The sequence below is a fragment of the Ostrea edulis genome, chromosome 2, assembly GCF_947568905.1.
Source record: "Ostrea edulis chromosome 2, xbOstEdul1.1, whole genome shotgun sequence".
Lineage (NCBI taxonomy): Eukaryota > Metazoa > Mollusca > Bivalvia > Ostreida > Ostreidae > Ostrea > Ostrea edulis.
The window spans coordinates 88046975-88066905 of NC_079165.1; the positions used below are offsets into that span (position 1 = coordinate 88046975).

The window sequence follows — 19931 nt, forward strand, 5'->3', positions numbered from 1 at the left end:
GATGGATGCCCTCATTCACACTCTAGAACATGTAAAAGTGTAAATTGTCTACTATTTGTGTTCTGAGTGACGACTGCCCATGGATAGTATCTAAAGTTTGTTATTTGATATTTCAATGGCCTAATGTAATGCAAATGAAGTTAAGCTGTTTCATGCAGTTTTAAAATTTTAAGGTTTATAGAAACATAACACATTTTTCAGAATTATAGTGTGGTGTTACAAATAACAATGTATATTAAGGAATTTTATATTGCAATAAAAAAGCCCATACCCTATGATGAAAATGCTTTGAATGACTTATCTATGCATTATAAACTTTAAAGGATTACAATTTAATGATTTTTCTAGTTGTCCAAAATGTTTTCTTATTAGCATATATAAAGGGTCCTAACCCAGCTTCATTAAAACTCGATCATTACTTTTTGCATGTATTTACCTTTCAACAGACTGGTTGCAGTGACCCAGTGGTTTAGGTCGCTTGACTCGCAACCAAGAGGTAACGGGTTCGATCCGAGCACTGCATCAAATCGTAGATGTTTGATTATATGTAGTTATATAGTCACTGTTTCTTCGCTGAGCACCTGGAGTCACGGTCTTTCGTATATGGTCTTAAAAACAGATATCCTAGCTGTGTCGTGGTAGACATTAGCATGATAAAGACCCTCAGGGCTACTGTCTTGTCAGCATCATACAAAATTTGTGGTGCCTTATAATAATCTTAACGGGGCATTAACACGATTTGGGCTGAAAATTTTCTAATTTTGTTTTTCTATTTAATGTTTAGAATGCTTCACTAAGATATTTCTAATGGTCAGCAAAAAATTTTAATGTCAGTTGTCGATGTACATTGGGACCGATCGATACAGCACTCACAATTCTTTGTTAATTATGTAAACAAGGCTCGTGCCATGTTATTGTTTACATAGGTTAAATATACTAGTAAAAGTTTCGTTTAAAACAGATTTTTTTTTCAATTTGCAAGTTAATTTTGAACACTATTAAATAGTTTCTATAGTCTTTAAAGCACATCTAATTTTGTTTTAAACATCAAGCACTCTGTATGTAAACAAAAGCATTGCAGTACGAGCCTTGTTTACATAACAAAGAATTGTGAGTGCTGTGTCTCACTTGTAACTCGATCATTCAAATTTTGGATGACCATTAGAAATGCTTTAGTTATATATAAGCTTTGTAAACAATAAAAATTGAAAAATAGAATTTTGAAAATTTTCAGCCCAAATTGTGTCCATTCCTCAGGCTGGTGACATATCTCTATGAGTGAAAAAATCCTCCAGTGGAAAGTAAAAGCAACATAGAAATATATAAAACCTTTCAACAGAAGCAAATTGTAAAGTACATGAAGGTAGTTAGTGGGATTTGTTTTATAAATTTATCTTTTCTTCAATTTGTCATTTTTTACAAACCATTTTGCTTGCTGGTGCACCATGTATTCATAGTCAACATTTCCATAGGTAGTAACTAGGATGAATGAATTTTATTTTACGTATGCATTAACATTTTCTTGGTTATAAAAAACTTTTCAGTTTTTAAACTTAATGTTTGAGTTTTGTCATTATTAAAAGGCTGTGGAAATGCAGTCTCGTCTGTATAAGAACTGAACACAGATGAATTTTGTATACTCTGCATAATTTCATGCTTTGATGAGTTTTTAGGTTAGCATTGGTCTCAACTGAAATGGAAAGTTGAATAAACCATAACAAATGTCAATGGCTTTTTTTTAATGGATTCCTTGTTAGCATGATTACGACAGAGTAATGTTATCTGTGTTACATTTGTCAGATGTTTTTATATAAGGATTTTAAATAAAATACTACATACACATTGAATGGTTAAAAAATACATACCAATCGCTAAGTCTGTAATATATCATACGTGTGTCAGTGATTGTCATTGGTTTAAGTGATGATGGTTGTAAAATTGTGATATTGACATGCTGCTATATGTTGACAGAAAGTGATATTGACGTGCACTGTCTTAGAAGTCGTGCTACGTCACTTAAGGTCAGAGATTATACATGATTGAACATACTGATTTAATTAAGACGATGCATTACATGTGGCTTGTGAATAATTATCATAGGAGGTACTATAATACAAGGTCAATATGTAGTCACAGAATCCAATGTCAGCTGGTGTTTTCAATCTCAGATGCAGATCAGATATGTTGTAAACTCTGTGAGCAGATCAAAGCTTTAATTATATCTTCTCATCTTCAGATCCAATATCATCTACATGTGTAATTACGAGAGCATCAGGGAGTGACATAAAGAGAGATAACTGTTGCTATTTTTTCTACAGGTGCTGAATCCTTCAATGCCAAAAATGGCCGGCCTCATAGTCCCAGCCGACAGCACAGAACAGGTAAGGCAACAATGTAATGTTGAATGCTGGTTATAAGGGCATTTTATTGAGGGAAAATCGTGTTTTATAAAAAAAATTGGTAATATTGTGACTGGTTTTCCTACTCGATTTATTCATCATTTGTAAGAAAATTGCATATTCTTATGGCTCTTGACTTGCAGTATATTTAATTTACTGGTGGCTTACAAAAATATTTGATAATTTAATAATTGTCATGCAGTTATCATAAGGATGTGCTAATGTGGCTTTTCAGGGTTTCAGAATTTCAGGTTGTTGAACACTCTGAATGTAAAGGGGCATGCAGGACATATGACTTTGGTACCCCAAAAATATTTTGATATTTGATGGATAATATGATAGTATTTGATCTGCGTCATGTAAAACATAGCAAGAAATCTAAATTTCAAAAACTGGTGCTAATTAGATGTATTTGAGACATCTAAACTTTTCATTTTCAAAACAATTTAAGGCATGAGCCCTGATTATGTCTACATTCCACGTGACTTTACTATCAGTTGATGACTTCGGTGAAAAAAAGCTTTTATACTGAAAAAATTCAGTTCTCTCCTATTTGTGCTTGCTCCCTAAGTTGATTTATCATTAATGCATGTCGATTATTGAATGCTTTTGACATATTTTTTTAGAAATTGTGTTCTCACTTCGGCATGAGTGTCAATCTGCATGAGGTTTACTGGATATGATGAGCATTACATTGACAACACAATTTTGGGAGCCAGATTTTCTGTAAATACAGAGTATATCCTGTGTGAAAATATTTTTGATCCATTTATTTATCAACGATCTTTATTTCAATAACAAAAAACTGTCAATTGATCATGTCCACGTCCCTTTAAAATCAAAATGTGCTTATCTCGCATTGTTGTCATATATATATATTGATATTATACGTGTCAATGTACTGTTTTTCAACCACTTCTTATACATTTTAATGTGCCAACATATAGTACCTTCCACCACTAGTGCTGAGGGAAGGATATGTAGGGGAAATTCAGGGAGGGTGCTGCAGTCTTAAGGAAAAGTGACAGGGTTATGATAAGACTATTGTCACCTGGGATATCAGGGTCATGGTAAGACTATGTCACATGGGATATTAGGGTCATTGTAAGACTATGTCACATGGGATATCAGGTTTATGATAAGACTATATGTCACATGGGATATCAGGGTTAGGATAAGCCTAAATTTTGCAGCACCGCTGCCTTGGCCAAGAGGTTAGAGTGTTCGCCCTGCATGTGGAAGGCTGGGGTTCGAATCCCAGCTGGGGCAGACCTAAGTTGTTAAAATAGGTAGTGACTGTTCCATCGCCAAAACACTCGGCATCAGATGAATGTCACAAGTCCTCAGAGATGACCTTAAAAACGGATGTCCCGTGTCACAGTAGGTGTGACACGCTAAAGAACCCTCACTGCTCATGCAATGGCCATAAACGCCAAGCATATGCCTAAATTTGAAGCCCTTCACCAAGCAAGCAAGATACAATCAATAAATTTTGCAGCCCTTCACCGTCAGTGGTGATGTCTCCATAAGGGTGAAATATTCTGGAGAGGAACATTAAACAATATTAAATCAATCAATCATATTCAAATATTGCTTTTGGCTTGTGTGCATGTGTACATTTAAATTTTTTATCTGAAACATGATATATAAGAGACTGATATTTTTGTCAGAGTAACAAGCTATATATTAATGTCAAAAATCCATTTGAACCTTGACTGGAACTTTTGAACCATTAAAACTTATCAAATTTTTGTTGTTGAAGGTCATATATTTCAAGGTCAGCCAGCTTATTACCTTGCTACAACAGCACATGGTAATTTAAAATAACATGTGGGAGCAATATTAAGGTTTACAAACACATTTCTCTTTTGACCTTTTGACTTGTAGCAGTGATAGAAATTTAAACTAAATAGCACATAATTGAAAGTGAATGAAATGCAACTGTGATGACTGTATGATGGTGATGTAGAGAAGGGTTTCAGGAGTGATTAGTAAAGTGTGGACCTTATACGAGTACAGAAAATCTTATTATAGTGAAAAATCAAAGCTTTCAATATTGCACGCAATCCAATTCGTGAACATGATCCAATGTTGAGAATGTCTGACTTATTCAGAAGCTTAGCCATAGAATCTGAGCCTTAATTGTGCCTGACATGTCACTACGGTACAGAAGGGTGAGGATCGATGCATGTGGAACATGAGGGGTCTTATTCCAGGATTTAAGGTGGTCTGATAGACTAAAAAATGTTTCTTTGGCAATAAACTCATTTGTGTTTGACAGGTCGCTCAATTACTAATAGTGGAACAAGATATATTGCTAATACCAAATTTATGGCCAGGTCAATGGTCTTTTTCCTATTATTTTTGTATAAAAATTTTCTTTGATATAACTGTTAGGTACATGTAACTCCCCTACAAGAAGTTCCTGTTCTGCATTGTGACAGTGTGTGAAATTAACGGTGGACCGATAGACAATATCTAGAGAAAATATCGTTAGTCTATATCAATCAAAACGGCGATAGTAAATCTTACCAAGTCATGTAAAGTCTATGTTACGTTGATTTGTTTCTGCCCGCCCGTTTTTATAATTAAATGTTCCACAATCTGATGAAGACTGATTTGAATCTGGGTATTCCATCTTTAAAAAGGGGGGGGGGGGGGGGGACAGAATTAACTCAATACGTACTTTCACTTTCATCTTTGAGTGCTAGCTTTGTCAGTTTTGCTGATCCATGCAATTAAACCTCGTTGCACATGTTTTGTTTAATAGCTGTTTAATATTGAGTTAAAAACAATGAATTCAAGTTTCATTCCCATGCAGTAGTGATCTTGTTTAATTGCCGCTAATCACATGCAGTGTTTGTAATTGTTAAGGAATTGTGTATAGCCTGGCTATTTCTATATGAACGCATTTTTGCTATCTTTAAGGTTGGTTGTACGTATATCAGGTCCATCACTGCAATATCTACATTTAAGCTATATAGTTCTATAAAGCTATTTGAAATAGCTTGATTTACAGCTTTAAAAGGAAAATAATAACTTTTCAAAATATTACTTGTCCATTTTGAGTGACCAGTATACAATTATATCAAATGTTTTGTTAATTTTGTAGGTTTCATATTTATATTCAATTGGACTGACCCATTAGTTTTGCGCACTATACTGCTTTATCCTGAACATGGTTCTGTCGATTTAGGTGTATCCTGATCATATTGTCTGTGTGTGTGGATATAGTCTGTGTGTGTGTGGATATGGTCTGTGTTTGTGTGTGTGGATATGGTCTTTGTGTGTGTGGATATGGTCTTTGTGTGTGTGGATATGGTCTGTGTGTGTGTGGATATTGTCTCTGTGTGTGGATATAGTCTGTTTGTGTGGATATGGTCTGTGTGTGTGCATAGCTATAGTCTGTGTGTGTGGATATGGTCTGTGTGCATAGATATAGTCTGTGTGTGTGGATATAGTCTGTGTGCATAGATGTAGTATGTGTGCATGGATAGATATAGTCTGTGTGCATGGATATAGTCTGTGTGTGTGGATAGATATAGTCTGTGTGTGTGGATATAGTCTGTGTGTGTGGATAGATATAGTCTGTGTGTGTGGATAGATATAGTCTGTGTGGATAGAAATAGTCTGTGTGTGTGGATATTGTCTGTGTGTGTGCATATATATAATCTCTGTGTGTGGATATGGTCTGTGTGTGTGTGGATATGGTATGTGTGTGTGTGTGGATATGGTATGTGTGTGTGTGGATATGGTCTGTGTGTGTGGATATGGTCTGAGTGTGTGCATAGATATAGTCTGTGTATGTGGATATGGTTTGTGTGTGTGTGAATATGATCTCTGTGTATGTGGATATGGTCGGTGTGTGCGTGGATATGGTCAGTATGTGTGGATATGGTCGATGTGTGTGTTCTGGTCAGTGTGTGGATATGGTCGGTGGGTGTGTGGATATGGTTGGAGTGTGTGGCGTTGGTGGCCGCCTAGTGGTTAGGCTGTCAGACTCTCGACCGAAAGGTCTTGGGTTCGAGTCCTGGCCACGGCAGGGCCGACGTTGTCCTTGAGCAAGGCACTTTACATGAATTTCCTCACTCTACCCAAGTGTAAAAGGGGTACCTGGCTAAAGACAGTGAAAGATATTGTTAGAATGTTGGTGCTCTAGCGCCTTAATGGCAGCTTGCACTGTATGCTTCCCAGGAAGCTGAAAAAATTCTAGATTGATAAAGGTCTGCCAGAGTAATAATGTATTGTAAAGCGCTTTGAGCAGCTGGAAAAAGCACTATATAAAACCAATCATTATATGGTCAGTGTGTGTGTGTGGATATGGTCAGTGTGTGTGTGTGTGGATATATATGGTTGATGTGCGTGGATATAATGGTTGATTTACTTGGTGCAAATATTCCACAGGGACTGGGTCCCACAGATGTTTTGGTAATTTTTGGTGGTAATTATAATTTTTGATTAGCAGAATTTGTTTGATAAGTGATTCAGGCTCTAAATTACAGCCTCTTGTTGGAGGTTTTAATGTCTATAATTAGATTGTAAGATGTATCAAAACTGTCAATACTTAATTATCGTGAGATTTACAGCATCATCTCTTATTTATATTTCATCTGACTCCTAAAAATGATCTACATTGTTATGTGTTTGACTTAATTGACTGTACATGAGATCACGTACCACAAAAAGACATACCCATCATTATTCCCCTATAATATAGACAAAGACAGACAGTACATTTTAACAGATGAATTTTAATCCCCTATACATAGACGAAGACAGAAAGTACATTTTAACAGATGAATTTTAATCTCACCTACATGATGACAGTGCTGATCGTGAGAATAAGGACTTGGGGTTTCTGGCAGTAGGTTAGAAATGGTAGTATTGACCCTGCAGGGTTACGGCTTTGTAGGAGACAGCTGACAGAATGAATTAGTGAGTTCTGAGAGGTGATGATTTTCCTGAGTCTGCAGGTCTCTTAATCGATAAGTCTGAATGTGCAGGAATAAGACAGGAAGGATTGTCTTTAATGTGCGCCCAGTATAGAATTATAGCATCTTAATATCCCCCCCCCCCCCCCCCAAATGACAACACAAGGTGCTCTGTTTTAAATGGCTCCTGTCAGCTGTGATATATCTAGTGATTTACACAGATGGAGAAACTTCAAAACTGGTAAGTTGGGCCCAATAATGTGAACTCAGAATTTTGTATATAAGATATCAGATTCCTAATAAAGGAGTCGTTAATTTCATAGAATATGATGTACTGCTGCATCATTTTTCAATATGTTATTGGTATTCTATTAGATATGTTAAATTGCTCAATTATAATGCCTATATATTGATGCCTATGCAAATGAAATTCTTTCTGTGAATGAAAGAACCATAATGAAGGAAGTTGACCCAGATTTGTTGAAATAATAGTTTACTGAGGAATTTTAGTTAAATTTTATTTATTTTTCAAGAATCAGGGGAAGGTTACGAATTGTAAACTTGATCGATATTTGGTACACATTATTTTACCAAATATATCTTGATAATTGAATTGGGGTAAGAAATTCAATTTATAGAAATGAGACTAACATACTTGTATAGTGGCAGAGCCCAGCTAAATAATAGGCATTTTTTCCAAATTCATTTCTGCATATCTTGGGAAGTATACAGAATTTTGGGATGACCTTTGGTTGTAATGTAGATTGATTATGTATGAATATATCAGAATACAGAGTAGAATTTTATACCATTTGGTTTATTGTTAGCTCACCTGAGCCGAAGGCTCAAGTGAGCTTTTCTGATAAAAATTTGTCCGTTGTCTGTCGTTGTCGTCGTAAACTTTTCACATTTTTGACTTCTTTTCAAGAACCACTCGGCCAATTTCAACCAAACTTGCCTCAAAGCATCCTTGGGTGAAGGGGCTTTCAAGTTTGTTCAAATGAAGGGCCATGTCCCTTTCAAAGGGGAGATTAGCGATTAGCTGCAATATAAGGGAAAATCTTTTAAAAATCTTCTCAAGAACCATTGGACCAAAAAAGTTGACATTTACATTAAAGCTTTCTGACATAGTGTAGATTCAAGTTTGCAAAAATCATGGCCTCCAGGAGTACTAGGTTGGGGCCATAATAAGGACTCAGGGGTCGATATTAACTTTTTCTACCACAGGCTAATTTTAGCCCATGGGTAAAAAATCCACAGGCTAAAATGAAAACCTACAAGCTAAAATAAAAATAATGAAGCAGTGCTCTTTTTTTATATTTATTTAAATCAATGATTTTTCCCATCATTACTGGGCCTAGTGGGTCAACAGGCATCGTTTGGACAAGACACTAAGTTACATAAGTCATATGGTGCAATGTTTAGGTATCTTGATTATCGCACCTCTTACAGTCTAATTTAATCCACTTGTTTATCGCAGATCTAGATCCAGTCTTCCAATTTCATGACACATCAGGGTTGTCACTAGTGATTTTTATACGCCCGTCTTAAGACGGGACGTATTATGGTATGGCGTTCATGTCCGTCCATCTGTTAGCTTTTTCGTGTCCGACCCGTAACTTAAATACTACAAGGCCTAGAATCATCAAACTTTGTCTGTAGATACATCTTGGGTAGAAGGTGTGTCACACATTAAAACCAGGTCACTGTGACTTTTCATTAAGAAGATATCCGTCTGTCCGTCCGTCTGTTAGCTTTTTCGTGTCCGACCCGTAACTTAAATACTACAAGGCCTAGAATCATCAAACTTTGTCTGTAGATACATCTTGGGTAGAAGGTGTATCGCACATTAAAACCAGGTCACTGTGACTTTTCATTAAGAAGATATCCGTCTGTCCGTCCGTCTGTTAGCTTTTTCGTGTCCGTCCCGTAACTAAATACTACAAGGCCTAGAATCATCAAACTTTGTCTGTAGATACATCTTGGGTAGAAGGTGTGTCACACATTAAAATCAGGTCACTGTGACTTTTCATTAAGAAGATATCCGTCTGTCCGTCCGTCTGTTAGCTTTTTCGTGTCCGACCCGTAACTTAAATACTACAAGGCCTAGAATCATCAAACTTTGTCTGTAGATACATCTTGGGTAGAAGGTGTGTCGCACATTAAAATCAGGTCACTGTGACTTTTCATTAAGAAGATATGGCCATATATGGCAAAAACTTGTCCGGCTCGTAACTTGAAAATATTAGACCTAGAATCACCAAAATTGGTCAACTAATGCATCTTAGGTAGAAGGTGTGTCACATCCTACTTTAAGGTCACTGTGACATTTAATTAAGGTGATATAAAAAAAAATGTTTTAATGGGTACAATCTATACTGTTAACAATATGTGGCGGGCATATCATGTGCTGTGGCGGTGCACTTTATTTAAAGTGAATATAGGACTCATGGTTTTATAAGCAGCACGATCACGAGTCATTATATGAACTTTTTTGATAATCATCTACGCAGTGAGCAATGCACTCTTGTCATCACTACAACCCGACCTCAATTTGACAATAAATTAATTTAGATAGGACATTCTCATGATTCTGATAAAAATAACTACCGGAAGACTTGGTAAAACATAGACTCTGATATTTTTTTTAGATAAATAAATAACAAAAACCTCATACTTGGAATTATTCAATTTAATCACCCCTATAGGTGAACATACAGGACTCGTGGCACATGTCGATATGTGATGTCCGACCTCTAAAGCATCTGTTTGACTCCGAGTAACATAAGAATTCATAAAAGAAAAATCCGGATAGAAACGGTTGTTGAAATCGGTCATTCATGTAAGCGTTTTTATGATTCAGAGTGCAAGTTTAAGAAAAGCGAATAGCGAATCACCGTATAAAACGGATACGATACGATTATAGTTTGTAAGTCACCACTCGCTAAGATTTTCAAGTGTCCATTATTTTTACTCGCTATTTTTCAAATGTACTCGCATTTTGCGAGTATTTCTCGCTAATTTCGAGTCCTGGGACTAAGGTTTTACATGCAAATATATATGGAATTAATCTTCAGATATGGGCCAAGGTGACTAAGGTGAGCGATGTGGCCCATGGGCCTCTTGTTTTTACATCAGCTAACTAGGTACCCTATATTTAGAGTTGCAGTATACCTTTATTCTTTAATAGTAAATTGGAACATAAGCAATACAATTGCCTGTGTACTAATCAAGCACAACTATAACCAGTGATACAAACTGTGGTCAGTAAGTGAATTAGATAAATCCAAGGGATGACCTGTCCCTTCCTCAGCTCAGGACAAACAAAAAAGTTTTACTGATAAAAATTTAAATGGATGGGTGAACATGACTCAATCCCCCAGGATGCACTAGAGGTGGGGTCAAGTGTCCTGAGGAGGTCAGTGAGCATCCTCTGCTGACCAGGTGTATGTTAAATATATTTACCACTAAACAAATTCGATTTTAATGAATTGCTGTTTTGGAATACAAAAATTAAGTGAAAGAATCTGGAGCAATTGGTTAGAAAACTGGCAAGGCTGAAATGAAGTTAGATGAGTTGTAATTGAATTGCTGTTTTGGAAGACCAAATTACATGAAAAGATCCAAAACAATACATTCAATAATGGTACAGTTTAGAAACATGAGGTTTATTTTCAAGACCGAAACAAATTTCATTTTTAAAGATACATGATTGCTTGAACTACTATGCTTATAATTCACTCTGGTAATAACTTCATGATGTGTTAGTGCTTTCTGAAAAGTAGTAATGCATGGGTGAAGTTCATAGTTACCCTCATGTATTTCTAAAACTGAAATTGATTATACCCCATGCAACAAAGTTGCGAAGGGTATAATGTTTTTGACCCGTCCATCAGTCCCTTTTTTTGTCAGTGCAACTCCTCTGAGACCACTCAACAGAATTTCGTGAAACTGTGTAGTTAATATTAGTACACACTGTGTAGATGTGCATATTTCCAGGAAATTACGATTCAATCATTTTACTGGGAGTTATATGCCTTGGCCTTTTGAACTTAGAATTTCGAGCCTGTCTGTCCTGTTATTGTCAGCACAACTCCTCTTAGACCGCTCAACAGTTTTTTGTGAAACTTTATAGTTAATAAGGACACACTGTGTAGATGTACATAATCCCAGGAAATTCTGATTCAATAATTTTTCTGAGTTATGCCCCTTTTGAACTTAGAATTTTGAGTCTTATAATGTCCTGTTCTTGCAGTAATGCATAATTATGTGAGGCATTAATTGTCAAGCAATGTTGGAGCGTGGTGGTATGTGAGCTTGCACACTGTTGGAGCGTGGTGGTATGTGAGCTTGCTCACTGTTGGAGCATGGTGGTATGTGAGCTTGCTCACTGTTGGAGCGTGGTGGTATGTGAGCTTGCTCACTGTTGGAGTGTGGTGGTATGTGAGCTTGCTCACCTCTGCTTTCTTTCATTTTAAGATCACCTGATCACCTTTTCTCTGTCTCTGCCGTCCGTTCGTCTGTCCATAAACTTTTCACATCTTCTCCTCCAGAACTGCACTGGGCCAATTTCAACCAAACTTGGTACAAATCATTTTGGGTGAAGGGGATTCAAATTTGTTGAAATGAAGGGTCATGTACATCCCTTTCAAAGGAGACATATTCACAAAAATGCAAAAATAGGGTGGGGTCATTTTAAAAATCTTCTCAAGAACTACTGGTCCAGGAAAGTTCAAATTTACATGCCAGCTTTTCGACATAGTGCAGATTCAAATTTGTTCAAATTATGGCCCCCGGGGATATAGTGGGCCGGGCCACAGTAGGGGATCAAAGTTTTACATACAAATATATAAGGAAAACCTTTGAAAATCTTCTCAAGAATTTTTCAAAGTTTATCTTTTCAATTTTGTTTTGGTCTTCTTTTTGGCATGGTGATCACTGAAACTATTATCTTGGATATGAGGAAAATTGAATCATGGGATACTCACTCGGCCCAATCTATTTTTTAAGTAGGAGGAGTTCATGCACTCAGTCCAAGCCATCCCTCAGGTACATAGAGTATGGTCAAATTGGATGAGTAATTAATTACTGCAGTTTAATCATAATAATAAGTAAATTAAGGATATCCATCCTGTTTTACATTTCAGTGTATATATTTTAACGTAGTTCCACACTCCTATGACGTCATAAGATTTTCCAAAGTCAATAATTTAATGACTGGAACATAAATTTTGTTGGAGTCTTTTTCAATAGTTATTGTAAAAAACCTTGTTAGCCATAAAATATTTCAAAAGTCTTAGTTATATTTGAATAGTCAATAATGTGTTTCAAAATATTGAATCCAAGGACAATAACTCTGTTTTCATTAAATTATTTATCAAGTCCATTATGCAATAGATTTCCTATATTTTTCACAAACATTTTACCAAGGTGATAAGGAATTATTATCTGTGTCTTTTCATATAATTACATAAAATTTTAATCCATCAGTGGTTTTGAATAGCTCAGCTGTATGGTGCCAGACTTAGGTTTTTTATGGGGGTAATATTACATCTCTGGAAGCTATAGATTTGAAATTATTAAGGAAAGGTATGGATTTTTTTCCATAAATAACTATAACAGATGTACATCTACTAATATAAACAGAAAAAATGATATGTAAACCATGTTATAAGGAAGTTGTGTCCTTATTTGTTTGTTTTTTAACATTTTGGAGAATAAGGCTAATTCAATAATTTTGCACTTATTATACTAAAACTTGATGAACATATTGAAAATGACATGTGTTTTAGTTATTGACATGTTTCCTGATAAATAAATGCAATTTAAATTATTAAATTTTTTTTTTCATTTTAAAATAACAACAGCTAACTGTTTCCAATGAATTTCATAAAAATCTACATAGGGGTACATGACTTCAGTGGTGACTGTAATGAAAATTAATATGGAAATCCTTAACTAATTTGCCTTTTTTCATTACTCTGAATGTTAATCTATTGATTCCAAACAAAAAAATGCTACCTAAACCCCAAAAATTCAGGACTAAGGACCCACCTTAAGATGAGGTTATAACAGTAAAAATAATCGAGATTGAATTAAGAAATGATAATATGCAACAGAGAAACACACTTCTTGGTTAAAATAAGTTTGAAGTTGATAAACAGTTTGATATAAAAAAAAAATTAAGTCAGACTTAATTATGTTATAAGAGGATCAATATCCAAAAAAGTTGTCCAAAAAAATCAACTTATACTGAAATCAACTTGTGTGTGAATTTTGATCTCATCTTGCCAAATGAAGTAGAGGTTTTAATTTAAACACCTTGTGTTGACTATAGCTAGCTATTGTTTATAGACTCAGTCCAAGCTGTAGTGCCTCTTGTTAACTATATAAGCTTTCATTAAAATAACATACTATAAGGATATACACAATTAAGTCTTAGATTTGGCCTAAAGGATTCAGATGCGGACTAAGTATTGTGTGTGTGTATTGTTCTAATAAACTATGTCTCATTCAAACATTTTTCACTTAAATTTGTGTAGCCTCAGGCATGGCCTGAGTTTTACTTGTGAAATATATATGCCACCGATTTGGACCAGTAAAGATGAGAATTAAATGCCTACCATACATGACACAGGACTTTTGTGTTTTTAAGGGTTTATGAAAAAAAACCACATGATGCATTTAACTTCTAATGCTGGCAAAGGTGTACACACTGTCTTATCGATAATATTTTAGGAGTTATGAGATTGATCATTGTTTGTTATCTTCACCTTTCATTTGAAGCGGTGTTGGAATTGAGAATTTAATTTCGGCCTCCCAATTGCAAAGCAACCACTGAGCTTAGCAGCTGCAACCAATTTGGTGAATTATAAGAATGATACCTATATATAATGCATAGAGATTTCAGTTCCTGTTCGGTGAATTATAAGAATGATACCTAATATATATTGTATAGAGATATCAGTTCCTGTTTGGTGAATTATAAGAATGATACCTATATATAATGCATAGAGATTTCAGTTCCTGTTTGGTGAATTATAAGAATGATACCTATATAATAGAGATATTTAAGTTCCTGTTTGGTGAATTATAAGAATGATACCTATATATAATGTATAGAGATATTTAAGTTCCTGTTTGGTGAATAGAATGATACCTATATAAAATGTATAGAGATTTCAGTTCCTGAAATGGTTTTGAAGGTTAAGGTAAAAAGTTGGTGTGCAAGCTGAAAGGACATATTCCTATCACCTTATAATGAGAGGCTATGCCTGTTTTGTTTTGTTCAAATGATAAGGGACATAACCTATTTTTAGAGTTCAGGAGATAAAAACTGAATTAATTAAGAGGTAGTGAGATTAATGATTTATACAGCTCCAAGGTCTTTAAAAATCTGTGTGTATATACTAGCTGTGAAGGTGTTTCATGTTAATTAATAATTCCATTTTCAGATGCTTTATTGAAGAAAAAAAAACCCTACATAAAACAAATTTGCATTTTTATATCCACATGTATAAATAGGAAATTATAATATAAGTATTCTATTTGAGTTGTTTAGATTTTAAAGATCATAGGATATAACATGCATTGATGCATTCAAGTAAGCTATAATGTATATATATGTATCAGTTTATAATTTGTCATCATTTTAACATCGTTGTAATGATGTTGGATGACTTTTGTCACCTGGGAAATCCATAGTCAACCATGAGTAATTCAGACACTTGTAAAATGTAAACATTGAAGGATAGAAGAGCATAGAGTCTGCCCTTCATATAACCCAATTATATATCACAAAGTTAGTTTATTTAAACTTGGTTTCCCCCTGAGGTTCATGGCCAGGGTGGGAATACAAAGGCAAGAAAAGTTTTATGCATTAGCTATAAGTCAACCTGCTGGTAATATCCTCCAACAGTTTAAATTCAAGTTTCTTCAACCATTGCCTTGTCCCTGGGTCTATGATACACAGCTAGGAAAGAGAAAACCCACTGAAGAAATATATTGTTCAGGAACAAGATATTATTCATTTTTGTAAAATATATTCCCAACACGGATACATAATATGTTAGAAGTTTTCATTTAATTACAATGGTCTGTGGTTATGATTATATATTATCTGAATTATTCAAAAACTACTGTGAGTTCTGGTATTTGTCTAAATAATACTGTATATACTCGCTTTAAGTTGGATTTTTTGGAGTTAAATTTTGGTCCAAAACTCTATGTCCGACTTATAGGAGTGTCCTAAGAAGATTAGTATTTTTCTGGACGATGTAATGTATGTATAGCCTAGTATTTTTTAAACAACAAAAACATATAGGCAAAATAAACAAAATAGTAATTATTTAATTTGTTGAGAATGAAAAGTGAAATATCAATGTCATATTATCCCAAAATTACACATATATTATTAGAGTATTGATATGAAATTGATTTGTTGAGAAAAAAATCAAATATCGGCGCATTTTTCAAAATATTATTTGAAAACACAGGTAAAAACATTAGAGCATCGAGATCGATTTGAAATTGTCAACCGATTCTTGAAAAAAGTGAGACCGACTTATAAATGGGTCAATGGTAATTCCCTCCATAATAACCTAAAAACTATACAATTGACTTATAGGCGAACCGACTATAGGCGAGTATATATATGGTATGCATGCATTACCATCCTCATGTTGTGTTCTAAATCATTGCACGTCTCCCAGGGGCCAAGATGTGTGAGACCACTGGTACAAGTTTGATCACAGATGGAGCCAGTTTGGGGTCACGGTACATTATGAAGCCACAGATGATTATCTGTTCCAAAGATATTGTAAAATCTTAATTTTCAGGGGGAGGGGGTATTATTGTTTTCATATGGAATTACACTTTATCTCCACTAACAAGAGAAACTCAGAACTACAATAAAGAATACAGGAAATTAACTACATAATCAACTCTCCACAAACATGCTAATTAATTCTCTATATTATAGAATACAGGAATTACTATAACTATACATAATCAACTCTCCACAAACATGCTAATTAATTCTCTATATTATAGAATACAGGAATTACTATAACTATACATAATCAACTCTCCACAAACATGCTAATTAATTCTCTATATTATAGAATACAGGAATTACTATAACTATACATAATCAACTCTCCACAAAATATGCTAATTCTCTATACAGAATACAGGAATTACTATAACTATACATAATCAACTCTCCACAAAATATGCTAATTCTCTATACAGAATACAGGAATTACTATAACTATACATAATCAACTCTCCACAAAATATGCTAATTCTCTATACAGAATACAGGAATTACTATAACTATACATAATCAACTCTCCACAAACATGCTAATTCTCTCAATTTAAACCGCAAAATTGACTCTATGAAAATAAGTATAAAATAAATTTGAGTGGGGCAAGAAACTGATTATTTCAATAAGTTGTCAAATCGCAGTTTACAGATGATTGGAATCAGTTCATTGGTGTTCAATTGATGATCGATGTCAGACAATTGTACTGTGTTTAGTGTTCAGTTCATTGGTGTTCAATTGATGGTCGATGTCAGACATGTAACAGTGTTTAGTGTTGTGCAGGTTTGGTTAATGTCTGTGTGCCCGGTCATCATAATATTTCTACACATGTATGATTGTAACCATGCATTGATCACTGGAATGATAGTCAGGCTTTGGTAATTTGAATTAGACATTCAGATCACTCTGTGATGATCGTAAGTGTAATATTTATAGTTCTGTAGTTTGTGATGTCATTATAAGTACACATGTATATACACTGTAGGCTATGTCAGATTTGGATTATTAATGGTTGATGTTCATGTGTAGCAGTTATACCTAATTAACTTGTATACATGTATCTATAATACACTTCCAGAGACAGAAATGGGCTAATAGTACATCAGACCGTGAGGTCACAAGTCGGGGCTGAAATATTGACCAGTATGGTTCCTTTGTTAAGTCATTATACATTTCCAGGACTGTGATATAGGAATATATCCAGAGTTTTCTTCAGTGTGGATTTACTCCATAATACAATCCACCTGGCTTAAGGTTAATAATCAATAAGTAGGTCAGCTCTTTGAGCAAACAACTGGACAGATAAAGCCACTGGTCATTCAGGGGACACGCACAGTCAGAGACTCAGACATCTTTAACTTCACTTTTCCACAACCCATATTTTTTGCAAAGGGAAAGTTTTCTCCTGATGATGAAATATGCAAACTTCTTTGCAAGGTCAAGGATTATGGTGAGAGAATTTCTTTTTTTCCCTTGAACTACTTCTAACAAACAGTAAGTTTAAATAATGTGTGGTATAAGTGCCACTCACCTGAGTCATTTGCAGGATAAAATCTATGATGGTTACACAAATATTATTGCATGAGTACATGTATTCATCATTGATCGAGATTTTGTTTGTCTTTTGTCGAAAATGGATTTGTGTGGGAAATTAAAACTTTCTTATTTTATCTGATGAAGTAATGATATTTCTTGTATTTGGGGCATATTTCCTCAATCTATTAAATAGAATGTAGGAAAAATTGCTTATCAAAGATATAACATGAGTTGATAAAAAGTTACTGTGTTTAATACAATTTTTATCGATTTTATACAGCTAGGATTTCGTTATGATATGGTAGGTGAAAATGACAACATATGTAGAAAGATTTTGTTGGGTTCAAACTGCCTGAAGATGTTCAGAGAAACAGTTAAAGAATGGCTGAAAATACAATCTAGGTTAATGTGTCTGCTAGAGAACAAATGTCCTAAATGTCATAATTAGGCCAAATTAAATTTCCAAAAAATAGGTAGGAGTATAAAAGGTCAATTTCCTATTCAAACAGAAGTCCTTAACCTACCATTGGTAGGTTAAGGACTTCTGTTTGAATATAGGAAATTGACCTTTTATAAAACAAAAGTCCCAAGACTCAAGACATTGATGTAGTCTGACAGATTGATTATTCACTATATATCTCACAGAACATTTAGTTGTGGAGTGTTATAAATGTTTTTTACCTATCCATCAGTCAGCAATTAATTATATAGTCCTTAAAGGACACATCTCGTGTTTTCAAAGTATACAGAATTATATGCATTTTGTCTTCCTTATGCTTATAGAAATTAATTGTAATAGTTCGTTCGCTGAAGTATTGTGATAATTAGCCACAATACGGACTTAAATCTAAGCCCCGATTTCAAAAAGCCTAGTTAATTAGATAGGTAATCACGTGGTACAGTGACGTCATAATTATTGAGACCTTCGTTGATCAACTTGTTGTAATAGTAGTGTTAGATATTTTTAAAAACTCGGGTTTTAGGGGCCTAATTTATCTACCATGGATAACATTTATTTAGATGTTGACAAATTTCCCGAGTCTTATATCTTTTAGCCACCAGAGTGCATACAAATAGCGACCCAAATGTAGCGAGGAATTTAGCGAGTATGAAATCTGTATAAATTTGCAAGTAAATAATGTTTACATGGGATCACTGTCTAAACACTATTTGGTAATGCCATTTCTGTAAACAACTGTAATTAGCGTTGTTGCTTTTCTAAAATAAACAGTGCAATTATTATTAAATTTATTTTTGGAGAAGTTAGCTAGGCCTAAATTATAATACGATTATGTAGCATTGACAACTAGGCCTACTGTCACAGGTGCATTTCGGGGAAAAAAAATATAATAAAAATGATCAAACTTATTGTGAAAATCACAATACTTTTAAATTATTTTACTCAAGCAATTTTATTAATCATTATTTTTTGTTATCTACACATTGTTACTTAGGAAAATGGGAGCGTGGCGTGCTGTTGTAGTAAACACGTACGCGTTCCTGAAAAAAAATGAAAGCATTATTATTCAATTCAAAGTTGGGAAATATTATATTTTATTATTTATAATTGAAAGTTCTATTATCTTTTATCTTTAAATTTCTTTTTTAAAATTACCAGTTGGTAGACACTGCTAGCAAAGTTCTGCCTATATGTTGTTACAAGGTGAAAGTCATTTGGTGCGAGTGTGTATTGAATTTGAGAGCAGAACGGAAAGCATATGCGGTAGGCGAACCATTTTCTCGCAGTTAATAATATACGTCTTTGTCCAAGAGCTTGTTTGAAAAAGTATAGGGACAAATTCTACTGGGGTTTTTTATGGCAAAGTCGGTGTGCCAACAAAAAATATTCACGTCTTGTCCCTCATACCTTCCTTCGAAAATTGAAAAAAAACACAGTCCAAATCATCTCTACTGACAGCAAGTACACCCTTAAACGGCACAAAACGCCCCAGTGCAGTGTTATTTACAAGCCGTTAATGTGATAATTGTTTGTTTGTCAATTAAATCTAATCTGTTTATGAAATGGCTAACAACTGTTTTCAAATCTTCTCGCTCGAGGTCGCATATGACATCACAGATAATGACACGTAAAATATCGAAGAAAATATGCATATATATCGCAAGATTTGAATTTCATCGCTATCAAACTTGACAACTACGCAAAATGTTTCTTTTAAAACACATGTAAAGTAGTTTTAGTCATGAAATGAATTAATTTTGCTGAAAAAATTAAAAAGT

General features: G+C 34.4%; 1 protein-coding gene across 4 annotated transcripts in view; it reads left to right on the plus strand.

Annotated features, from left to right (window-relative positions):
* Positions 1-19931, plus strand: part of LOC125681421 (nuclear receptor subfamily 1 group I member 3-like) — a 124292-nt gene that overhangs the window by 69592 nt on the left and 34769 nt on the right. For all 4 annotated transcript variants that reach the window (XM_056155340.1, XM_056155342.1, XM_056155339.1 and 1 more), the window contains one exon: positions 2319-2381. In XM_056155340.1, coding sequence (XP_056011315.1) covers positions 2319-2381 — 63 coding nt within the window. The remainder of the gene's footprint in view (positions 1-2318; positions 2382-19931) is intronic.